Source organism: Ursus americanus, chromosome 2, assembly GCF_024610735.1.
Source record: "Ursus americanus isolate L20-20 chromosome 2, mUrsAme1.1.p, whole genome shotgun sequence".
NCBI lineage: Eukaryota > Metazoa > Chordata > Mammalia > Carnivora > Ursidae > Ursus > Ursus americanus.
This window is the reverse complement of record NC_142128.1, coordinates 75707579-75731785: the sequence shown is the minus strand read 5'-3', so window position 1 is coordinate 75731785 and position 24207 is coordinate 75707579. Positions and strand designations below refer to the sequence as shown.

Below are 24207 nucleotides of genomic sequence, written 5' to 3'. Positions count from 1 at the left end.
CTTCAAAAGTGTCAAAGTTAAGAAAGCTGGCAAAAAGCTGGAGCACTCTTCCAGAATAAAGAATGCTACAAAGATGTGACAATTCAAGGCAGTATGTAATTCTGAATTGTATCCTTCTGCTATAGAAGACATTATTGGGACATTTGGAAAAAGGGGTCCGAGGATTAGATGGCAATAGATATTAACTGCAATGTTCGGATTTCCTATTTGGTTACACAGAAAAAGGTCCTTATCTATAGGCAATACACACTAAATTCAGGGGTAATCTTTCCGAGTGATAAGGCCCATCAAGTCAGCAATTTATTTTCAAATGGTTCAGGTTCGGTATTTTTAATTTTTCTGGGAATATTTCAAGATAAAAATGTTTTTAAAAGTGAAACTCCCCTGTCATTTTAGCTGTTACGTGACTTACAAAATTGACTAGAGTAATAAATGAAGACAATGATATTACGATGGCTATTACAACACAAAGGTTCACAAAACTCTTGAAACAGAGCAGAGATTAATGTTATTTTAAATAATGTGATTTTAAGTATGTACTCTTCTAGCTTGAATTAAAATAGAATGTTTAAGGTTTAAAAAAAGTTTGGCTGGAGAAAAATAATAGTTTTGCAAAACCTGCGTGATCCAATATTAAGATGATATTCAGCAGCAAGAAGTATTCCAATTTCTCATAACCAGTTCTCATGCAATGACACGTACGCCTTACTTTAAGAAAGCGTCACACGGAAATAGGTAAATCTGAAAGAATTTACCAAATGCAATAAATGAGAGAATAAAATAACAATAGAAGAATTTATGGCTTACAAAGAGTTTCAGGTAAAAGTTTTTCCTTGTATCAACCTCTTGGAATTCTAACAGCTCCCTCCTGATCTCTGAAAGATGTGACCAAAATTTGGTTTACATTTAACTTTTCAGGGACACACGACCTGAAAAGAATTATCCAGTATGCTGCTGCCTGGTGCTCCTTCCTTGTAGCAGTCCTTCTCTCGTACAAGTGATCAGAACTGGGTCCAAGTGGCACAGAAGAGAGCATAATGCATCCTGCCAACACCATGTCCTGTCCAACAAATTTTCATCTCTCTCCGGTGATAAAGAGGTGGACGTTCTTCTTGGACTGTAGCATCTGTGCAGCCCGTTCCACACCAACCACGGCAGCCAGCCTCTGGGCGTCATACTTGGAGTAGAGGACAGTGCAAGTCCACGTGGCTTCCTCTCCTCTGCTGGTGGCTTTCAGCATGTTACAGACTTCACTGTAGAAGTGGGGATACGTTGGCAGTTCATAGAAAATCAGGTTCCTGATCCCTTTAATGGTATACCTATTGGAAGGGGAAAGAGAGGCTATATCTACTTGAGAAAATGTATGGAAAAGCTACCTAAGAGTTGGACAGGGGCAGAAGCTCACTCTTGCTGCTCCATGCTCAAGGAAGACGATAGCGGCACACACAACCAACGGACCAAAGGTTATTTTAATTTGAGTTGGAAGGACTTATTTTGTGACAACACACGTGAATTCCTAAAGTTTGGCTTAAGATCATGATAAAATAAATTGTATCATTTCTTGAGCCTACTCTGGGTAGACTGAGGTAGACTAGGACTGAAGATCTGTTACAGAAAACTTAAAAAGCAAACACTTAACAACTTAACATGACCCTTAATATAATCAGGCAAAACAGAATGTTCTATACTGGAAAGGAGGTCAGACCCAGTATGCAAAATAAACTGCATAAACTGTAAATGCGCTCCCATCAGTCTTTTCCTGTCACTCTGCAGACATGTTAACTCCACGGCAGATGTCCCAAGTTCATCCATTTACAAAATCCTGCCTGAGGACCCATGAGGCATTATGGAAAAGCAATTAGTTTCAACAGCTTATGCACTTCTTTCCCTGCTGCAGTGCTGCACAGTGGTGGTGGGGGGTGGAGACCCTAGGGACTCGCCGTATGGTTCGGGTCGAGGTCAATTATTCCCTCTGGGGCCCCATAACAAAAGACGTTATAGTTGACAAGGCTCTGATTTTCCCTGTTAAAGCTCTCTCCTATACTGCTGATGTTAGACTCCCTCAGGAATTTGATTTCATTCACAGGGGATGAGCTTTCCTTGTCTTCTTATCTCTTGGATCACCCTGACTTCTGACGAACCTCGTCTTCCAAACTATAATTGCAATCCACCACTTGGTTCACCTTTAATATTATCATAAAGAAGAAATTCTAATGGCTAATGACTTGAATAAACTGTTCTATCTCACTAGTTAACAAAAATAAACATACAGTTCTACTTCTGCTTAGTATACAGTAAACTCAAAAGCATATTGCTTCCACACTAACAAGAAAAAGCCAGATAACCTACAAAAGCATTGCTTTTCTTGAGTCCAGACAGCTGATGTCACAAGGCAACCAAGAGAATTGATTCAAGGGCGCACCAGTTTATGTTTAATAACTGGTTCTCAGTGGGGAAGAGAGGGTGCTGATTTGAAGCGACTGCCCATTTCTGTGGTGTAAATACTCCCACCGTGGCCAATTTCAAGCTACCAATATCATGTTGCTGAGCTCAGGAGCGTGGAAGAGACGTGTAACCAGATCTCAAGAGCCAGCCTACCACTCACTGAACTCCGAAGAGTAACAAAGCCCTCTGCAGACAGACAGGGCACACGAACGACTTCACTCGTGAAGGAGCACAGGAGGAAGAGGGCAGCTGCCAAGAAAGTGGGTAGCAGGAAAACCGCTACACTTCTAACAAATTCTTAAAGGGCAAGTGTGGGCCTACGTGACAGTTCAGAATCCCTGGGATTTGTGGACACTCCTTTAGCTCACACTCACTCATGGGTTCTTTTCCACAAGCCTCCACTGAGAGTCCTGGAGAAAGATGGGAGGCAAGGCAGAAGACCTGAGAGAGACCGGTCTGCTTTGGTGAAACCTCTCACTTCCCAGATCCATATCTATACGAAGCAAAACCCTGAATTGATGAGAGAGGGGCAAAGGTCAACTGTTGGGGGGGGGGAGTTGTAGAGCCATCTGGGGCAGTAAAGCCCCACCCCATCCTTCCCCATCGTAAGACTCACACCCAGTAGAAAGCAACAGCAGACTGTTCCTGGGGAAAGAGCACAAAATCCACCCAGTCCAAGACCTTGCTCAGACATAAGCAGAGGTTAGCCACTACCGTGGGAGAAGCAGGAAACTCCTGCCAAGACCCCTTACAGATACAAGGTAGGGTTCGGCTGCCATGGCATGTGCTATAGGAATGCTGAGAAGGCCCCACCTCCACAGCCCAGAACGAACAGGGCCTGCCTAAAAGCAAGCTGCATCAGGAGAACCCCAACCCCACCTCAAGCCTCACATGGAGTAACGATCAAGAGCAGCCTACTGCTGGGGGAGGAGCTAGTATGGGGAGAGACCCCTCCTCTGGCACAGGGGTACAGGGCTGGTGAAAGCTGAGAAAAGATGAGGACACTAACAAAAGACCCTCTGGCACCCCAGACCCCACTCTAAACCACTGTGTGCTAGAGGAATTGGAAGTCCGTGAAGCATGGAAAGTTAGCCACAGTAATAACAAATCCTACCTAGATTCATAACTCCTACACTAGTGGCCTGACAGAGTAAGAGGTGTGCTTGGGTGTAAGCACTACTTATCTCAGCCTCCACATTCAACAGACGATCATAAAAAAAACACGAAAACACAAGAAAAAGACATTAAAACACTGAGGTATCATTTTGGCTATCAAGTCACTGGCAACAAGTGGGATTTTGCACAAATAGGCCAGTGGAGTACAAATTATCATGTGTGTGTATTTTGGGGAGAGGGGGACAAGATATGGAGAAGTTGGTAGGGAGCAAATAAGCAGCAATGGATAATGAATTTTTCATTGTATACAGATTTTGAGCTAACAGGTTTTCTTCTCCACACTTACCCTAATGAAATAACTCGGCACCTATGCCATCAACTATGCATATGGATGTTCTTGGCATTATTGTATATAATAGCAGAAAAATTTTATCTATATACCCATTAAAATGAAACTGCGCTAATTATATGTCCATACAACATAATACTATGTAGCCATTAAAAAGAATGCAATACATACCTCATAGATTACTTATTAATTAAATAGAAAAGGTACCTTAACAATGGAAAGACCTAGTAGACCCACCTTGACCAAGTGATTACATTTAGCAACACCAAATATGATATAAACCAACATTATGTGCCAAGATGCAGTGGAAAGTATACAATATCCTCTATGTAGAGTTCTTACCAAAGATATTTAATCTAAGTCAGTGATTCCCAACTTTGCTATACTCTAAATTACCTGTTTGTGTGTATGAAGTATCCATGCTTCGTCCCCACCCCCACACACAGGAATTTAATTGGCATTGGGATATGACCTGGGTATTTGGATCTTTAAAAGCTCCCCAAGGGGATTCTAATGTACAGCAAAGTTTGGGAACCACTGATCTAAAAAAAAAAACCCAAAAAACAAAAAACAATTAGACAGCCCAGACTCTGGGACATTCTAGAGGAAACTGGATTGGACTCTTAAAAAAAATGTCAAAGAAAAAAAAAAAGCAAGAAAATTATTCTAGGTCAAGGTTTCTTAACCTCGGCACTACTGACATATTGAGCCAGATAATTCTCTGTTGTGGGGCTATCCTGTGTGCTCCAGGATATCTAGAAGCATGCTCACCTCAACCCACAAGAACCACTAGACCACTAGAATAACCCTCAGTTTTGACAACCAAAAATGTCTCCAGGAAAACTATCCCCAGCTGAGAACTATTAAGATAGACTACAGAAACATTAACCAAATGTAATGTCTGACCCTTAACTGAATCCTGCACTAGGGGATGAAACAGCTATAATGGTCAATGTAGGGACAACTAGGAAAATCTGAATACAGACTATATATATCAGATGATATTACTATAGTAATAACAAGCAATATGATAATAATATTGTGGTTAAAAGTTAGGAACTACATGCTGAAAGATTTAGGGGTTCATTGGCATGAAGCCTCCTGCAGTTTATTTACAAATGGTTCACAGGAAGGAAAAATAAGATGGACAGAGAGAAGGAAAGAAAGAGAACAGGGGTGCGTGCAAATGTGGCAAAGTGCTAACAGCTGGTGAAGTCCAAGTGAAAGGAGTTACAGATGTTCAGTATCAGTCTTAAAATTTCCTTCGAAATGAAATCTTCCAACTAAAGAGCTGGGGAAGGGAGGATGTGACAGAGCTATACAGATCAACTTAAAAATGGACCCATGATATACAACTATATATGCCAAAGTGTTAACATATTAAAATTGTTTTTCAGTAAGCACTTAAAACATGTAAAAGAAAAAAATCCCAGTAAGTATAGTGTGGTCCCAATTCAGTACCTTTAAAAAAAGCCCGTGTGTGTGCACGCACGTATGTACATGTGCACATATTTTTCACATTAAAAAGGGAAAGAAATACACTGAAACGGGTATTAATATCAGAGCAATGAAATTCCATTTTCTTTTTTTTAACCTAGATTTTCCAAGTTCTCTACAATAATTGTACAATACTCTTAGAATCAGAGTACTTATAAAACAAAACAACAAAACCAATTCCAGTAAGTGTTATATTTAAAAACCAAGAAAATCTGTCTCAATTCTTCCACAACAGAGACGAGGTATCTCCTAGTAACAGTGAACGTGGTGAAGGCTTCTTTGGAGGGGCAGTTAGTGCTGATTCTCCAGTCGTCAGCATCCCTTCCTCTACCTTCTTCCTCCCTTGGTATAGCCTTTGGGTCTTCAGTGACCCCTACAAATATGACCGAGGGGCGCCTGGGTGGCTCAGTTGGCTGAGTGTCTGACTCTAGCTTTCAGCTCAGGTCATGATCTCCAGGGTGCTGGGATCAAGCCCCCTGTCGGACTCCATGCACAGCACAGTCTGCTTGTCCCTCTCCCTCTGCTCCTCTCCTCGCTCGCACTCTCTCTCTCTCAAAAAATAAAATCTTAAAAAAAAGAAACCCAAAATACAAATATGACCAAACAGCTGGATGTCCTTAAACTAAGGACAAAGGACTTGCCAAACACCTACCTCACCCGCCAACTGTGAAAGATAAGTGAGGCACCCACAACTGACTTGAAAGGCTAGCTCCTCCACATTGTCTATAAAGATGGTCTGCTACCTTCAGAATTGGAATACTTCTGTAGGGCCGGGGGTACTCAGGAACACGCCAGCAGCCTGTCCCAACCCCATAAATCCCACCTCCAAAGTTTCTGACTTGCGCCCTGGTTGAGAACCCTCCCTGCTGTGGCAACCCAGTGACAATGCTCAGGGAAAGGGCTGTGAAGCATCCCATCCTCAGGCAGGCCATCATGACCAAAGGCCTGTCCTATCCTAATTCTACTGGTTTCATCCCCCGATGCCACAAAAAACGACTAATCTTCAGTTGAAAATGTTTTGCTAGCTCACAAATGAGCCGTGATATTTCTAACACTGCCCACTTCCACAGAGAATATAACGAATTTCAGAGCTGGATACTAAAGTTTAACATACATGTACCTTTCCCAAGGTAAAATCAAATCACAAAGGCATTTCAGATAAAAGCACCGATCGTCACCTTGGTGACCTCTCAAGCAAAAAAATCCAAGTTGGAAACCCTGAGATAATTAGCAGTCGCCGAACACTGAAGCACATTATTTCTATTCATCTTAAACACAGAATATACCAATTAACCTGGCCCAGGGTATAAAGCAAGCGGTACATGTAGGTTTGTCTTTATAGTGATTTGGAGGCACAACAGTTCAGTACACAACAGTGGTGTAAGACAGGGGACTGTCCTGCCTACTTGAGACACCATGCCCCCTCACTGAAGAGCTGCTCTTTGAGAGCAGTCTTCATCCCAGCCTAATTCATACTTGCTATAAACAATCACACTGGGAAGTTTTCCAATCCAACCACTTCACTTAAAAGGCTTGCTTTCATGTGTCAAGCTGATAGAAAACGAAGGGCTCTTAAGACCTGCTGAGTGCAAACTCCCCCAAAATATCACTTTTCAACATGAATGAAAACAACTTACTGGAACAAAGCAAATAATGACGCCAACAAGCAGGCCTTCATTAACACTCTTCGGCCAAACAGCCCCGTGTAGGTGGCCAAGAACGGAGCCCAGGGAACACAAGTGCAGCCATCTCTCATCTCTCCACTCACAGATCACCCAGTCAGCAGAACACTCAAAGAGGTCATGTCATGGCAGCCTCCTCTGCCCTGGCAGGCTGCTGGACTCCTCCCTTCCCATCTTGGTAAACAAGAGCATGTCTGGAGAGCACATCCTAACATCAGCATAAACTAAAAGGCAAAGCAATGCCAACATGCATCATCGAATACGCGCCAAAGCCTCAAAGATTTCCGGCTACTGTGTTTGGGGCTCTCTGAGAAAACATGCCCCTCAGTAGTATATAGACTGAGAGTTAAACAGTAAAGGAAAACATCAATTCACTGAACATTATTGCACATCTGGAAGGAAAAGATAATAGGATGCAATTTCCATCTCTCTATAGACAAGGGCTTAAAAAAGGCTTTTTCATTTGGCAGCAGAGACAGACTTGGCAAAATAATAAAATACCTGACTTCTGGAAGCACAAGTGGCTGCAAACAGTAACAGAAGGCTCAAGTTTACTAACGCTCTAATTAGAATTTTTTTCTAAAAAGCAAATCCAATTTGTTTTGTCAAATCACGTAATGGGGAAGCTAAGCAAACACTGAAATCATTAAATATTCAACTCTAAGCCCCTCACCTTCTGCCTCCCGCACACAAGGGGCCCCTCAGTCGCGGTCTCCTCGAGCGGAAGCGTGTGTGCACCTGCTCCAGGCACACCGTAACTCTGAACACGGACCGGGTGCTCAGCCTCCAGCTCCACAGACCATGAGGCCCCTGCTATCTTGTCTGTGCTTCCAGGACGGTTCCCTCTCCCTCCTAGCTTCACTTCGGCTGTGCCTCCCCTGGAGCGTTCAACCTAGGAACATCTTTCTTGAGGTGTACAACCACAGCTCCAGGAGGTATCCCAAGTGTGGGGGCGCTCCAGATCTACACACAGGTGACACCACACACACTCACTTGTCTCTACCTTTTCCAACAATACCCATTCTGGGGAGAGACCACTCAACCAAGAAGAGTCTATCCAGTTCCAAAACCCGCCGGCTTCTCCACAGAAAGGAGAGTAAAGAGGACCTTATCGCACCGCAAAGACTGCCATGCGCTCAGAAGCAGGCCGTGAATCGCACTGCGTTCTCACCTGCAGAGAGGACACTCCAAACCCAGTGCTACTTTACCTTTTGTAGAAATGGAAGCGCTCTGTGAGAAGTAAGAACTGCTTCTCTCCTTGAAGGAAGAAGTGTCTGGCCCTGGAGATACCAGACTTCTGGGTGTACTCGCAGATGTGGGTGAAATTCAGCTCCTCCTTCTTGAAGTAATTCCGGAGACGCACAAAGTCGAAGTAGGAAGGGACATAGATGAGTGTGTGAGACATGACGGCGTCACGATACTGAGGCAAAATCTTGTTCACAAAAAAATTAAACCTGATGTGGAAAAGCAAAGGGCAAAGTCAACGATTTAGAAATTAGCTCACAATGTCACCACTAACTAGATTACCCTGGGCAAGTCACAATCTCCTTCTACCTCCCCCAAAGGGGCCAACCTGGCTTATGCCATCAAAGAGATTACGTAATTCACTGCAAAAAAAAAATAGATGTGATGTCAGTGTATCCCAGAGAATTATTCTAGATGTAGATAAGCACACCATTCATTCATTCATTCATTCATTCCATGGTCGATCAATCAACAAATAATTACTGAACACCTCCCATACGCAAAGCATCTTTCTCCTACCATGGGTCCCCCAACAAAACACAAAGAGACAGGGAAAATACAGAAAGAATTAGAAATACTGGAATCTTGGTGTTTGCGGGAGGCAAAAGGTGAAGAGCTTACAGTTGAATATTTAAAGGTTTCAGTGTTTGCTGCTGGGCATTAGTTCTTGCCCTGAAGGGCTTACAATTAAGTTGTTGACATGGAACACTTAGCAGCATTAAGTAGTGTAATGTAATTAAGAAATGCCACGATCCTGTGGAAAGAACCCGATTTACAGTACTAATGCTGCCACTAACAAACTAGGACCTCTCTAGGTTGGTTTCCTCTTCTGTCAGTGATGATTAGGTTCAATGATCTCATATCATTTGGTAAATAGTAGTAAAATCAACATGGAATCCAATTCTAAATTTGTATGCCGAAGCTAAATCCCACGAAGCTAAATCCCTCTCCGTGACCCCCAGGTGTCCAATGGGACTAGGGAGGGATAGGTACCTGGCATCAATCACGGAAGCTAGGTTTTCAGCTTCCATCCTCTGGAAGACATGCGGAAGCTGCACTAGGACATGGCTGATGGAGCCTGTCATTGGGACGTTCCTTACAGCCACCTGCCAGGAGTCAATGAGAGCATTAGGAAGCGAGCCGCCCCCACCGCTGATCAAATGCCATCCTCGCCTTATGCCTCATGACCCAAACAGTACACAATGCTTCACGGAGATCCAGAGAAACAAGGAGAGAGCGCACCTGGCCTTGAAGATTGACGCAGTACTTGCTGAACACAGAGTTGATCTGGGCATCCTGCAGGGCCCCAAAAAGCAGTGTCTGGCGATAGTACTTAGACCAATTATTGAGGCTCCACATCCTCACTCGAGAGAAGTCCACCCCGTGTGAATCCAAGGGCAGTAGGTTCATGTGGTTCATCAAATGCTTTGAGCAGAAACAGCACTACCGTTAATTTTTACTGACGATATACCCGTTGGGCACTGCCAAGCATTTTACTAGTCTGTCATCTTATTACCCCCATGGAGTATGTACAGCCAAATTCCGAATCACACCAGAAAATCAAGACTCAGATGGGGGTGAATTGCCCAGTTAGGTGAACACCCCCAACAGAAAGGTAAACTAAAATTGGCTACCTCTTGGACCTTTCAAAAAGGATCAAGATGGTACCTACATTGAAAGGAACTTCTGAAATGCCACCCTAGTCACTCTATGGGTTCCTCAGTCTCAGACTTGGACAAGAAGGGAAATGACATGGAAAACAGAGCTGTTGTTCTTCAGTGACCTGGTTCCCAAAACATTTGGCTAGCCCCAGACCCACTACACATGCCTTTCCCTCAAATTACAGAACGTGACTCAACCATCAACATGGCTTTTCTAATTATATTTTCACTTTGAAATATATATTAAAGGATAACAAGTATTATAAATTTATTCCACACTTTATAAATTAAAATACCCCCTTTATTTGCCCCAACCTTCCTGGGTCCCTATAAGCCCTGGAACTGTAGAAGTGAGTTCTCAAATGCCTTAAAAAAACTAAACCTATGGTTCTGTGATAAGGATTGTTCCAAAGCACAGTTGTTCAATCCTAAAATGGACAACACTGCAGAGTATGTGGGGAAGGAGGAAAAAATTACAGCACAAGATACAGTAGGAGGGTAAGGACATCCTACATTTCTCTGTAAGACAAGATCACACATTAAGAAATCTTGAGCGGTTTTCCCATTTCCACTGAAGGCCAAACAAAGGAAAATAAGCATAAACTATGGGAGGAATTATACTAGGTAAAGACATTCCTGGTCAGGAGGAACCAATCTACCAACCAGCTACACTAAAGTGGTCTATTAGGAGAGGTGACCTTAAAGGGGAAGAAATCTTTTCTGGAGATTTGAAAATATTGGTAAGAATTTTTACTTCTCTGCATGATTATTGCCAAACTGTGGGTTAGAAGAGGGGATAAAAGGCTTTTTCAAACTGGAAGATTTGAAATATTTCCATTTCCAAACTGAGTACTCATTTGGACTTAAATAACCCTTTTAAGACTTAAATTACTGAGCTGCTTCTCTAAACGTGAATGTTGTCATTCTAAATGGGAATGGCCACCATTACCAGGACATGCTCCCAGTTCTGCATCAGGTAAATGTCAGCTTGATCAATGATGAGAAGCTCGATAGAAGACAAAAAGTCAAAATCTCTCTTCTTTTCTCCTTCTGCACCAATGATGGTCCTCAAGCCCAGCGGGGAGGCAATGAGGATGTCGGAGGAGTAAAAGGGGGCATAGAGTCGGACGCTCCTCTGAAGTACTGCCACTCCTACACAAAACAGCCAAGTACACATCCGTTCATTAGTTCCCACCCAGGCATTAGCTTCCACCCGCTCACCATGCATGTTGTACCATCACATCTGTCCCCTTAGCACATGACTGTGCTCCAGTTGTTTTCTCTCCTAAAATAATCATCTCCCCCCTTGCCTCTATGGTCCTGTCTAGCTCTCATTCTCTTCCTTTTGGCTCAAACTTCTCCAGAGAGTGGTCTCTGCTTAGAAATCTCCCATTCATTCCTCAGTGCATCGCAATCTGGCCTGATTCTCAGGACTCCACTGAAAGGACTCTTGCCAAGGTCACCAATTCAAGGACACTCACAAATGCATAAAGCAATATATTGAACACATCCTCCTCAAAATGTTCTTTTCCTCACTGGTGGTTTCCATTTCTTTAACACTCACTTCTGTTTCTATCCCTGACCTGGCCCATATCTATCTTCTCAGAGCCAAACAGCTCTTCCACAAGTCCCTGATTCAGCTCTAAGTTCTACTCACACCCTATGTAAGTTTATGGGTAATAAATAGGTAAATTTATTCACTAACCACGGCTGTAAAACCACCTCCACAAAGATCTGTGTTTCTAGCCCACATCTCTTTCCTGAGCCCAAAACTGACATATCAGCAGCTTGCAGGACACCTGCACGTTTAAAACTAAACATCTAATCTCGTCCCCTCGCACCTGACACTCCAGGCATGCCAGAGCCTATATAGATCTTAGGTCACGCTCAGCTTATTCACCCTGATGCCTCTGCATGTGCAGTTTCCTGTCTGAACCCTTTTCCTCTACTCTGACCACCCCTCTTTGTAACACACTAAATCCTAATCAGGTCTCAACTTTCTATAAATGGCACCTCCACCAGGACGCCTTCCCCAACTATCCTATGCCCGTTTTGAGTACAGAAATTGCTTTAAACGCTCCCAGAACATCCACTGCATCCTCTGCTCAGCACTTAGCATTCTGTACTATTTTCCCATTAGGCTGGATTTCCTTAACAGAAGGAAGCATAACTTTTATTTCTATATCCTCAGCTTCTTAGCAGTACCTGGCACACAGTAGATGCTTAATAACTGTTTTTCAAATGAGCTTATGTGACTAAAAGACATTTTCCCAAGAACTTTACTCTATCAATAATCACCCAACCAAGTATACGGGAGGTGAATGAGAGATAAGCAAAGATGTACCAAGTTGGGTAGCAGTCGGTAAGTCGTGAGTGGAAACAATTCGGGGGGCAGGCACTCTACGTGGCCGGTAGGAGGGAAGTCCATTACTCATAGACGCTCGGTTTATTCAGCCTCCCCAGAGTGGCCCACTCAGCCTATCACTTCCAACTCCCCCTGTAGAATCAACTCCTAGCTATGGGTGTGCCGAGACATTTCTGCTGTAAATGTGCATGTCTCTACACACCGCTTCAGAGGCACTCCACCCTGAGCCAAGTGTCCACCCCGTTAGCCAAAGAAGACTCTTGCCCCTGGCAGACAAGATCTCACAAATGCACCCCAGTCCTGGTAGGAGGACATCTCACCCCACTGAGAGAATGCCTAACTCCAGGCTTCTAGCCTCTGGCCACGCGAACCTCACACCGTAGGTCCCTCAGGGTTTGAGTTCTGACGAGAAGGAATTACCGATCCGAAAGTGGTCATCGATGTTGCCGATAAACACGGCTTCGTAATCCTCAGGCCTCTTCAGGTTGGGTGGTCTCTCCTCAGGATCTGAGCCATACTCTCCCTTAAACCTCTTTTTGTTGCTCACAATTATTTTCTTCTTGCTGTCACTCTCGAGGAGGCTGATGAAGAGCTGAACCACTCGCAGAGCAGCTTCCCGGAAGGGCACCACTATCAGCACCTGTGGAGGAAGCCACGGCAGCCTTGGTGGGACCAGGGCAAGGACCGGCAGTTGCAGGTCAGCCTGAGAACGTGGAGCTAAAGAACCCTCTGTAGAGTGGCAGGCCCTGGAAGGGCTCACATCTCGGTCACCCGCTTTACACAGGACCTGGCTCAGTACTAGAACCTGAGTACCTCTCATACCTACAGCACCGTGTCCTATGGACTTTAATCTCATGGCCCCACGGGAGGCAACCCTCAACCAGAATGTGGACATTATCTTTCAAGATTAGGTCAATGCCTTTAACAGGTGTCCACTAGCACAAATCCAATACAGATATACAACTGGCAAAGAATGTTACTCATTTCTGTCTCCCACAGAACTTAGTATTTCTATGCATAAGCCCCAAGGGATAAAAATATGCTGAATAAATAAATGAATTAGGAAAAAAAATTTTTTAAATAAAACAAAAAATTAAAAAAAGGAATTGGGTGTAATAAATAGAAAACAAATAAAGCCAGTAAGGAAAAGGATTAATGCATCACTACTTTTCTTGTATGTTCCCTAGTACATTTTTCAGAAATGATGAGAAAGCATTTCTGAAATAAAATAATACCTCAATGGGAAATGTAGGGCTCAGTTTTCCAAACAATTCCAAAAATGCTTAAAGTTACTGGTGAGAACGAAAACAGGATATGCTTAACAAATGATGAATTTCTACCTACCCTTCTGTAAATATGGACAATGTAAACAACCCCTGCCAGATTCCACAACTGATCAAATTCTAAATGTGCTTCATGGGTAATCGGACTCATGTTCTTCTACAACTCTAAATGGAAACAGATAAACTTACAATCCTTATATTCAAGACTCTGAGATAGTTTCCCAGAAACAGAACCAGTACAGCCGGAGAGGTGCAGTGAGTGAGCCTGGTAGAGTGCAGCACTGAGGGCCCAAGACTGAAGAAGGCCAAGTTACTGTCCCAGCTACAACACGAAGTATCTAGGCTTCAGCTTCCCCAGCTATCATACAGGGGGCTGGACCAAGAAATGTCTAAGAGGCACATCAGTACTAAACCCTAGGATCCTATGAAACTCAGTAAAACAACCTAAAAAGATGAGACTTCTTCAATATGGAGGGATACAGGCTAAGGGGGTGCGGGGAATGGACAACACAAGATGTAGCCACGTAACATGAATAATGTGGACACAATTAAAAAATACATTTTCTACCAAAGCTCCAAACCCACTGGAACTTAGGCTTATAAACCCAAATAAATGTAATCATCACTTTAAGCAGTAGTAACTGTACAATGGAAAAACAGGAATTTCTGTTTTCCAAGGTTTACTTATGTGTGTGGCTCAGGAAAGAGATTCCTTGGTTCTAATCCCATCTCTGCTCCTCCTTCGCTGGGGCTCTTTAGCAAGGTCCTCTACAGATCTGGATCTCTGTCCATAGCTACAATATTTAGGGATTGGATAAAAGGCTTGCTAAAGTTCCATCCATTTCTGACAATCACAAAGAAGAGATTTGCAAGGGAGTGTCATTTATGTATGTTCAGAGTTATCTTTAAGGAGAATTATCACAGAGGTACCTCTGATTCACAAGTTTCCACTTAACTCCATGGTTAGAAACAGTCCGCTGAGCTGTCTGCTGCACTGCTCTGACCCTGCCTGGCCCATCTAAGGTGCTCACTCTTGGACCCATTCATTATTCCAGTATTTGTATCATTAAAATACCCGAGTACCTGCTAAGTGCCAGGCACCTATATGGCAGTGCCTTGCAGCCTCCTTCTGGAGGACAAAGCTCTCCTGCTGCCACTCACCTTGGGCCTTGTTAGCCCTTGGTCTCTGAAGTCATCATCGTCACCCACCCCAAGTTTCTGGCTGCGGCGTCTGCTATTGTTACCAAGCACCTGGGCATTGGCTTTGAGGACATGGTTTATTACATGTAAGCAGTACACATGGCGGATCTCCTCCCCATTCTTCAGGGCGGTCCTTTCTGGATAGAACAGGTCCCGGTAAGAATTCATAATTAAGAAGAGCTCTTTCTGGAGGGGTGTGAAGGGGCCACTTGATTTTGGGGGACCAGAGAGGAACTGGCTGTTGGTCTTGGTCCAGGTGGATTCCAGAGGCTTCTGGAGATGAAGTGACTTTAAATCAACGTCCTTTGAGGGTTTAAATGTTTCCAACTTTTGAAACTTGGATGAAAAGACAAGCTGGCCCAATACGGGCCACTAGAAAGAGACAGATCAAGATCTCAGTTAGAAATGCATTATCATACATTATGTTCACACAGTATTCTCTAATTTGCCAAGCTCCCTCTGATTTACCAGATCACCTCATTTAACCCTTAGCAACAACCCTGCAAGGTGGACACTATGCTTGTCTTACAGTTTAGGAAAGCAGAGGTTCAGAGAGATTATAGGATTCAGACAAACTTGACCCAGGAGAGAATAGAGCTGAGAGCTAGAGCCCAAGGTTTCTGACTTCCAACCCGAGCTCTTCACTAGGTCAGTGTGTCCCAAACTACTCTGTGGAATATGTTCTAGGAAATCAAAATTCATTCTAGAAAAAAAAAGGGCTCCACGGTCAATAACTTTGGTAAACATCACAAAAACTAATCCCCCTCAGGGAGAGTCACAATGTTTATTAGATACAAAAGGGTTTTTTTTGTTTTTTTTTTTTTAAAGATTTTATTTATTTATTCGACAGAGAGACAGCCAGCGAGAGAGGGAACACAAGCAGGGGGAGTGGGAGAGGAAGAAGCAGGCTCATAGCGGAGGAGCCCGATGTGGGGCTTGATCCCAGAACGCCGGGATCACGCCCTGAGCCGAAGGCAGACGCTTAACCGCTGTGCCACGAAGGCGCCCCTAGATACAAAAGGTTCTGATGAGTCCTATGACAAGAGCTCTATTCTACTGTATTTAACCTCAAGTTTTCCAAATTTACTTGGGCATGGAATAAATTTTTTTGAGCTACAGCTATTAAAATCATAAAGCATTACTTTTGTGAAATACCAGTTTGGGAATTTTTGCATTGTAACAAAATTGCTGATCTCAGGGGGGAAAAAAGGATGATCTCAGCAATAAAAATAAATGAATTACTGCTTTGCCCCAAGAACTGGGGGTGGATCTCCAAGGAATTATGACTTTGGTGGTGGATAAGGGGAACCTCCACCTGATACAACAGTACAGAACTAAACACACACACAAAAGAGTAGGAGCAAAACCGAGGAAAGCTGAATAAGACAGAAGGGTGTGTCAATGTCAGTTTCCTGGCCCTGATACTGCAGCATAGTTTTGCCAAGATGCTACCACTGGGGGGAAACTGGGCAAAGGGCATAAGGGATGTCTTTGTGTTACTTCTTAAAAAATGCAGCTATAATTATTATTTTAATAAAAATTTCAATTAAAAAAGGATGACCAACTCTTAAAAAAACAAAAAACACAAAGAAGCAAAAACTGCTCCACATCTGAGTAACTTAGCTGTGAATCTACCTCAGATATTTCACACAAACCAAGAGCAGCAGTAGCTACTGTTTTACTCAATACTTTCTATGTACCAGTCGGTAAACTAAATTACTTCATTCTGAGGTAAGCATTACTGGCCCCCTCTAACAGATGAGAACAGTGAATAGCAAAAAAGTAGATTAACTTGCCTGGGGTTATGTAACAGCGCCTCTCAGATGCTGGTCTAAGCCCTGGTGTACCTGTCTCCAAAGCCATTCTTCCCTGGCTCCCACACTCCAGCTTCCCAGAGCCTTTTCTAGCTACACCTGTGCCCCACTAGGCTCTTCTGGCCTTCCTATGCTACACTCCACTATCAGCTCCCCCGCCGCTGGGGTATATCATACACTCGAGGAGACTGCCAAAACCCAAGGCCACTGCTTTACTTGGAGCTTCCTTTCGTATGTAACGGGGATGACCAAGCAATACTTACTTTTAGCTGGTGAGTAGTTTTGGGATTTGTGGCAACAGCCTGAATTTCTTTTTCTTTCAGTTCTTTGTTCACATGTTGTAGAAATGGATCTAATTCAGAAATCAAGAATGCCAGATCACTTAGGAGGAAACAACAGATATTTTTTGGTCATCCCTCTAAATGACACACTCCTTTTCACAATATTAACTCATCCTTTCTCCCATCTACTTTCCGCGTCCTCTCTCCCAGCTCGAAAGTTTCTAACAGGTTCCTTTTCCTAAAGCTTTTCTCTTATCACATTACTTCTCAGCTCAAAACCCTTGAAGAAACTTCTCAGTTTGAAATTTGGGGTACGCTAGGGTGTACACGTCCAGTCTACCTCTCCAACGTAATTTTTTAATTATATGGCCCTCAAATTCTTCTGCTTCTGTGGGTTTCCTTCCTTCAATTAAAAATTCTACCCTTCCCTTCACCTCGTTTTTGTATGTCCAAATACTATCAATTTAATGTTATCTCCTGACTCACAATAAATATTTCCCTGGAGCTACTCTGCCAGGCACAGTGCTGGCTCTACTAAGAGGCCATCCTTGGGGCCCTCCACAGTCCCCCACCCACCCACTGCAACAGTGTAAGACCCCTGAGAGCAGGTTCCATGCCTGATTTCTCTTGTAGTGCAGGACACATAGAAATGCTCAATACTCAACTGGGGTGAACAAATGATCCAAATGGTAGTACCTACACTCAGGGTTATCTTCAGTCCTCCGAGCTGGCCACCCAACCCTCCCTTCCAGTCCCGCTCATTAAGAAGCAGTTAAAGTTAAATGACCCATGCAAGGATCCAAATGGTAACACTTCAATGCAGTGCACTTTATACTAACACCTGAGAGTGAACAATAGGACATAAGAATTCTAGGTGCTGACATACCTGTATAGGCAAAACCAGCAGAGAAATTTTAGGATAATCAAGCTCCCTAATGTCTCTTCCAAGGTTTTTATTTTTTATTTATTTATTTTTTAGAGAGGGAGGGAGAGAGGGAGAGTGAGTGAGCAAGCATGAGGGGTATGGCGGGGCAGAGGAAGAGGGAGAGAATCTTAAGCAGGCTCCATGCACAGGAGCACAGCCTGACACGGGGCTTGATCTCACAACCCTGAGATCATGACCTGAGCAGAAATCAAGAGTCAGATACTTAACCCTGAGCCACCCAAGCACCCCTCCTCCAAGGTTATTAAAGTTTTGATGGTTTGCAATGGGGTGGTGCCCAAATCCTACCTGCTACTTCTCCTTCTCCAGCACAATAGCCAAAAGAACCAACTGAGCCAGATAAGGATTAAAATTTCAGCTTCATTAACGGTAGAGCTGGGTTGAAGAAGGGCAACGGGGCCAAAAATGGTAGTCAGAATACAGAATGAGCCCAACCTGACTTGGCCTCCAGGCACAGGCTGAGAAAGTGGACCTGAGAGAGGGAGCAGAGACCTGCCTACGCCTACAAGTCACTGCCCCTAGGAGAGAGGCATGACCAAGAGGCAGAGAGAGACTAGAGAGACAGAACAGAGCTTTTTGGCTTCAAGGGTGCTCCCTGGTAATGAGGACCAAGGAGATTAGTCAGTCCTGAGTCTTACAAATCTGGAAAAATTCCTGCTCCAATAACAAAGAGCAAGTGAAGGATAGAAAGAAAAGCACAAAGTATTTTTCTCCTTTCTCTTCCTTTGCTGCTTGGAGAAAAAACCAGTAGTCTTCCCCTGACCGCAACTGTGAAAATATGAAGTCTGGGGAACTGGCCTTCCGTACTATCACTCTTCGGCCGTTTGTCCTACTAAATAGCCTCCTGACTCCCAGCATAGCCTAATCCCTGAAAAACCACAAAATACCTTTGAGAAATATGTCTTCCCAGCTCTAGATATAGCTGCTAAACTGTTTCGATTGCTGTTCATTCCAGGAATAGGAGATTTAACACGTATTAGCACACAAGCCCCCACACCAAGCATCTGGTGAATTCCAACACCACACACTGCTCTGACCTTGTGATACTTTCAGAGAACATGTGCCTCCACTGTCCTCTTCAAGAAAATTGGTTTCCAGGCTGAAGAGTGACTCGTGTTTTGCATCTGTAAACTCCTCGAGGGATTCCTGTGATGTGCTAACTGGCCCATCCCCACCTTTTCCTTCAGGGTCAGCAGGTAAAACCGTACCTGTGATTTGGAGAAACATTTTGTAAAATTATTTATGCATAAATGTAATTACACTTCTATGGACAAGTAGAATTTAATTCCTTAGCCTAAACCAACACTGATGTTCATTGCTATTATTTATTTTTAAGCAAATTCAGGTGGAAGACTTAAGTTTCAACATTAAGCCTGATGGCTGACCCAGTTCCACTTCTACAAACTTATTTTAAGATGATAACTAGACAAAGTACACTAAGAGGTACATGTAAAGATGTTCAAAGCAGCACTGATTATGACAAGAAATAACTGGAAAAATTGATTTCATCCTTTTCTATCAATGGATTACTAACTAAATTACCACATATCATTTACAATGAAATACCGTATAATTAAGAAGATGAATCCATGATTACTCACATGGAAAAGATCTGTGGTATACTACCAAAAAAAGTAAGTTACAGAAGTGTATGAGATCATTATGCACACACACATACATAAATATACGTACATACTTGTACTCACACACGTATCCATAAGAAAGTAATGGGGGGTTATACGAAATGTTAAAGATGTTCATCGCAAGGTGGTGGAGATACAGGTTAACTATACTACCCTATTAAATCGTTATAGTAAGTGTATATCACTTTTATAATTAAAGAAAAAAACCCAAACTTTTCATTTCTAAAAATCCAAAACAGGAAATAAAAATAAAAAACAAAAAAAACCCCTAAGTCTGAGGCAATGAACTCTTAGACCAGTAAAACTGATGAATTAAAATACTAAGAATGATGTATGACACCTTAAAGTATAGAGAAAAAACACAGCTGCAAGGAAAACAGGCATTACAATAGTGAGTCATAAAAAGTTACTTAGACACACTGAAAATGAAATATGACTCCAGCAATACAAAGTCACAAATTACTAATATATGAACAACATGGATTAGTCATAAAAAACAGGAGGAGCCAAAGAAGCCAGATGCAAAAGGGTACATACTGTATGCTTCCATTTATATGAATTTCTAGACTAGGCAAAACTCATCTTTAGTGAAAGAAAGCAGGTCAGTGGTTGCCTCATGCCAGAGGGGGGAAACTCACTATAAAAGGACAAAAAGACACCTTCTGGAAGTATTGGAAATGTTCTGAATTTTTATTTTGGTGATAGTAACAAAGACGTATGTGTCAAACTCATTGAATTGTATACTTAAAACGGGTAGACTTTATTGCCTGTAAATCATACCTCCATAACGTTAGTTTCAAAGTTAAAAGAAAAAAGTCACCTAGAAGTCCGAGTGAGATATAATTCCTTTAAGCTTTCAATCTTAGAGGTTCCCTGAAGCCCTCCCTCATTTACTCTGACAGCGTGCAATCACTTAGCATCTCTTCAATGCCTTATAACTAGCTATTCCGTACAAATCTGCTGCTTTAAAATTTTTGTATATTTTGTCTGTATTCCATTAAACCTGGGTTTCTCTAAGGAAAGGACGATGATCTCTTTAATTAAGACTGTATAACGCAAAAACAGCATTATGTTCCCTTTCCTCTGAATCAAGGGATCTTTACCTAGGATTGATGAAGTCCTGGAAATCATAAGCAAAAATATTACTTCTGCATTTTTCTGGCCATAGGGTCCTGTGTTTTCATCAGATTCTCAAGGATATCATTGAACCAGCAAGGTTAAGAGCTCTGCTTTGGATCCATGTGCTTCCATCCAACTCACACAGTATAGGGCACCGTGCTCATGGGGCAATCTGCCCTGACAAAGGTGATGAGCCCACACCAAAGACACTTACTCTCCTGCACTTTGGTAGACTCTCCTGTTGTCTCTTTCTCCACACTGACGTCACTATCGCTATCTTCACCGTTCATTTCCACTTCATCTACAGCACTGTCTTCTTCCTCTTCCTCTTCCTCTTCCTCCTCCTCCTCCTCATCTTCTTCTGAAGCATTCTTTAATGTGGCAAGTAGCTTGTGGTACCCAGAAAATTGTTCTGGTTCACTCTCTGCTTCACTTTCAGAACTTGAAGTATCTGAACTCTCTGACTAAAAGGAAAATGGGGAATTTTATTTCTTTTTAAAGATTTTATTTATTTATTTGAGAGAGAGAGAGAAAGAGAGAGCATGAGTGGGAGGAGTGGTAGAGGGAGAGGGAGAAGCAGACTCCCCACTGAGCAGGGAGCCCTACATGGGGCTTGATTCCAGGACCTGAATTCCAGATCCTGACCTGAGCCGAAGACAGATGCTAAACCGACTGAGCCACCAGGCGCCCTGGAAAATTTTAAAACAGAAACATACTATTCTTGTTTCTACCTTATGATTTTCATTAGGCCAAAAATATAACTGGTTCATGGGGCACATGGGTGGCTCAGTCGTTAAGCGTCTGCCTTCGGCTCAGGGCGTGATCCCAGGGTCCTGGGATCAAGCCCAGCATCGGGCTCCCTGCTCTGCTGGGAGCCTGCTTCTTCCTCTCCCACTCCCCCAGCTTGTGTTCCCTCTCTCACTGGCTGTCTCTCTCTCTGTAAATAAATAAATAAATAAAATCTTTTAAAAAAACAAAAATATAACTGGTTCAGACTTTCATAAATAAAAATTAGCTTTTCTGTAAATATGCAGTCTTATCTATTCAATGATGCCCAGCAACAAAGTTATTTTAAAAAACTAGTCTAATAGGGATGCTTGAGTGGCTCAGTCAGTTAAGTGTCTGACTCTTGATTTTGACTCAGGTCATGATCTCAGGGTTGTGGGATCCAGCCCCAGGTTGGGCTCTGTGCTGGGTGTGAAGCCTGCTTAAAATTCTCTCTCCCCCTCCCCACCCCACACGTGCATGTACACTCTCTCTCTCTCTCAAGAAAACAAACAAACAAAAAAGCTAGTTTAGCTGATTCTAGAATCTTTTCATCTTCTTTGAACTGCTAATGTTCTATATGGGAAGAAAATGGACCAAAAATAGACCTTTAGGTTATAAGGAGATCTAATCTATTGTCAGATATTTGGCATGCTGAAAGAAGCAGCAGGAAAATTACAATACAACAAAAGAATGTAGGGTTTATTTTAGTTTGTTGTAATGAGTTAGGAATTTGTTCAGTGTGCACTGTTTGTGGCTCCTTTTATGTTAAGTAAACAAGATACTCCTTAGGATTTACCAAGAGCCCTCTGGTAAGCCTCCTTGACAGGTTCTAATAGGCTAATCTCTCAGGAAAGTTTCAAACTCTGGTTACTATATTAGTTATCACAATGGCATTATAACACACATCTGCATTCAACACTAAGCAATACTACTAAAATAACAGCTTACATCTAAAATCGAAAGGAGTGGGAATGTAGCCAGGCTTTATTATCATTATATATAGTCTTAAAATCAACAACCAAGAACCAATTATTATTAAAAAAAAAAAAGATATAAAGCATTACCAGTTGATAAATCTGTGGTTTTGCCTCCTTTCCAGAAACCCTGAGAAGAAACAGGTAATGTTAAACTCTAACTACCAGCATGGAGCAGTTAGTAAAAAGTCTAATGATAACTTTACATGAAAAACGCAGAGTATACCACTATAAATACATTATAGCTATAGTCATGTAAAAGCCACATATGCACTGGGACGGGGATTTTAAGAATATAACAAACCGATAATAACTGATGAATGGCAAGTTTAACGAGGTCACTTGACAAACAGAGTTAACTGGCTCTCCTCGGAAGAAGTATCAATTTAACAAATAAAAGACCTTTTCTAGCACATTTCTTCATTATAATGCCCCAAAGTGGAGTGGCAGGTGAGCACGACGACCATAACTGAGAGTCTGGACACTTAGAGAGGAACTCACAGTTACCGATACACCGGTTTCCTCATTGTAACTGGAAAGAACAGCGATGTTTAGGGGGCCCAGACAATTCTTTAAAAACACACAAAAAACCCAAAAACAATCTTAGAAAACCTCTAACGGTACAAAAACCAGCACCCCACCCCCACAGGAGGCGTGCGGTCTAGCTTTTTAAAGCTAAGGGCTCAACAAAAGCAGAGGACCCACGAAGAACCCCATCACCGGCGGGATGCCACCGGCACCCTCCCAAGCCGAGCGCGCTGGGAAAGCGCGGGAAGAATGGGGAGCAGTCCTGTCCAGATCCCCAGGGAGACCGGCGGGCCCAACTCGGGAAAAACCACGGGCACCGCTGGTCCCGGCCCCTCCATACTTGTCATAGAAGGGATGCTCCTCGCCGAAATCCCGAAGATGCTTCTTTTGCTTCTTAGTCAGGGTGGTGAGCAGCTGGCTCTGGCTCCGGCTCCCGCGTTTGCCCATAGCAAAAACGTCACTGTCGTCCACCTTCAAAACACGCGTTTCCCACCAGGAAGTTGTCTCGTTAACTCACACACGCGGGATCGGAAGCAGGTTGCCAGAAAGCAGAGCCGTTTTACGTCGTACCTGTACGACAGGCGTTAGAACTTCCTGGTCTCGATTCTGCCCTCTAGTGAAGCACTTTGGAAGCGCATGCACGCGTGCCTATTGGTTTTCTGAGGTCTAGAACGTCGGCGGGCAGGGGGCTGCCGGGCTGCGTAGATGGGTGGACGTACTTTGTGCTTCCGTTTGGGTCTTGGGTATCCTCCCAAGTAAACGTGTGGTAGCGGAGATGGTTGAATGCTTGGCTTTCTGTTGTGCTATAATAAAAATACCAACCAATTTGTAAGGGTACCGGCACATCTCACTTCATTGTCATAGCAGTGTACACACAAAGAGGTCCTGTTCATAAGCCCAATACCCAATAATGCAGAGGAGGAAACTGACGATGCTTAGAAAACATTGCACACTAAAAAGAGAAGAAGAAGAAGAAGAAGAAGAAGAAGAAGAAGAAGAAGAAGAAGAAGAAGAAGAAGAAGAAAAGAAAAGCAGGAAGAAAAGAAGGAAGGAAGGAAGGAAGGAAGGAAGGAAGAGAAAGAAAGAAAGAAAGAAAGAAAGAAAGAAAGAAAGAAAGAAAGAAAGAAAGAAAGAAAGAAAGAAAGAAAGAAAGAAAGAAAAAAGAAAGAAAGAAAGGAGGGGCGCCTGGGTGGCACAGCGGTTAAGTGCCTGCCTTCGGCTCAGGGCGTGATCCCAGCGTTATGGGATCGAGCCCCACATCAGGCTCCTCCGCTATGAGCCTGCTTCTTCCTCT

General features: G+C 43.1%; 1 protein-coding gene across 1 annotated transcript; it reads right to left on the bottom strand.

Moving 5' to 3' along the window:
* Positions 1-262: 262 nt before the first annotated feature.
* Positions 263-23460, bottom strand: UTP25 (UTP25 small subunit processome component). The gene is made up of 12 exons (XM_045787826.2): positions 23254-23460; positions 22476-22515; positions 20858-21107; positions 18919-19089; positions 16921-17009; positions 14805-15215; positions 12781-13000; positions 10945-11147; positions 9577-9759; positions 9328-9440; positions 8298-8543; positions 263-1319 (listed from the first exon to the last, which is right to left on the bottom strand). The coding sequence occupies exons 1-12, from the start codon at positions 23358-23360 to the stop codon at positions 1076-1078; spliced, it is 2277 nt and encodes a 758-aa protein (XP_045643782.2). The 5' UTR covers positions 23361-23460; the 3' UTR covers positions 263-1075.
* Positions 23461-24207: the final 747 nt, after the last annotated feature.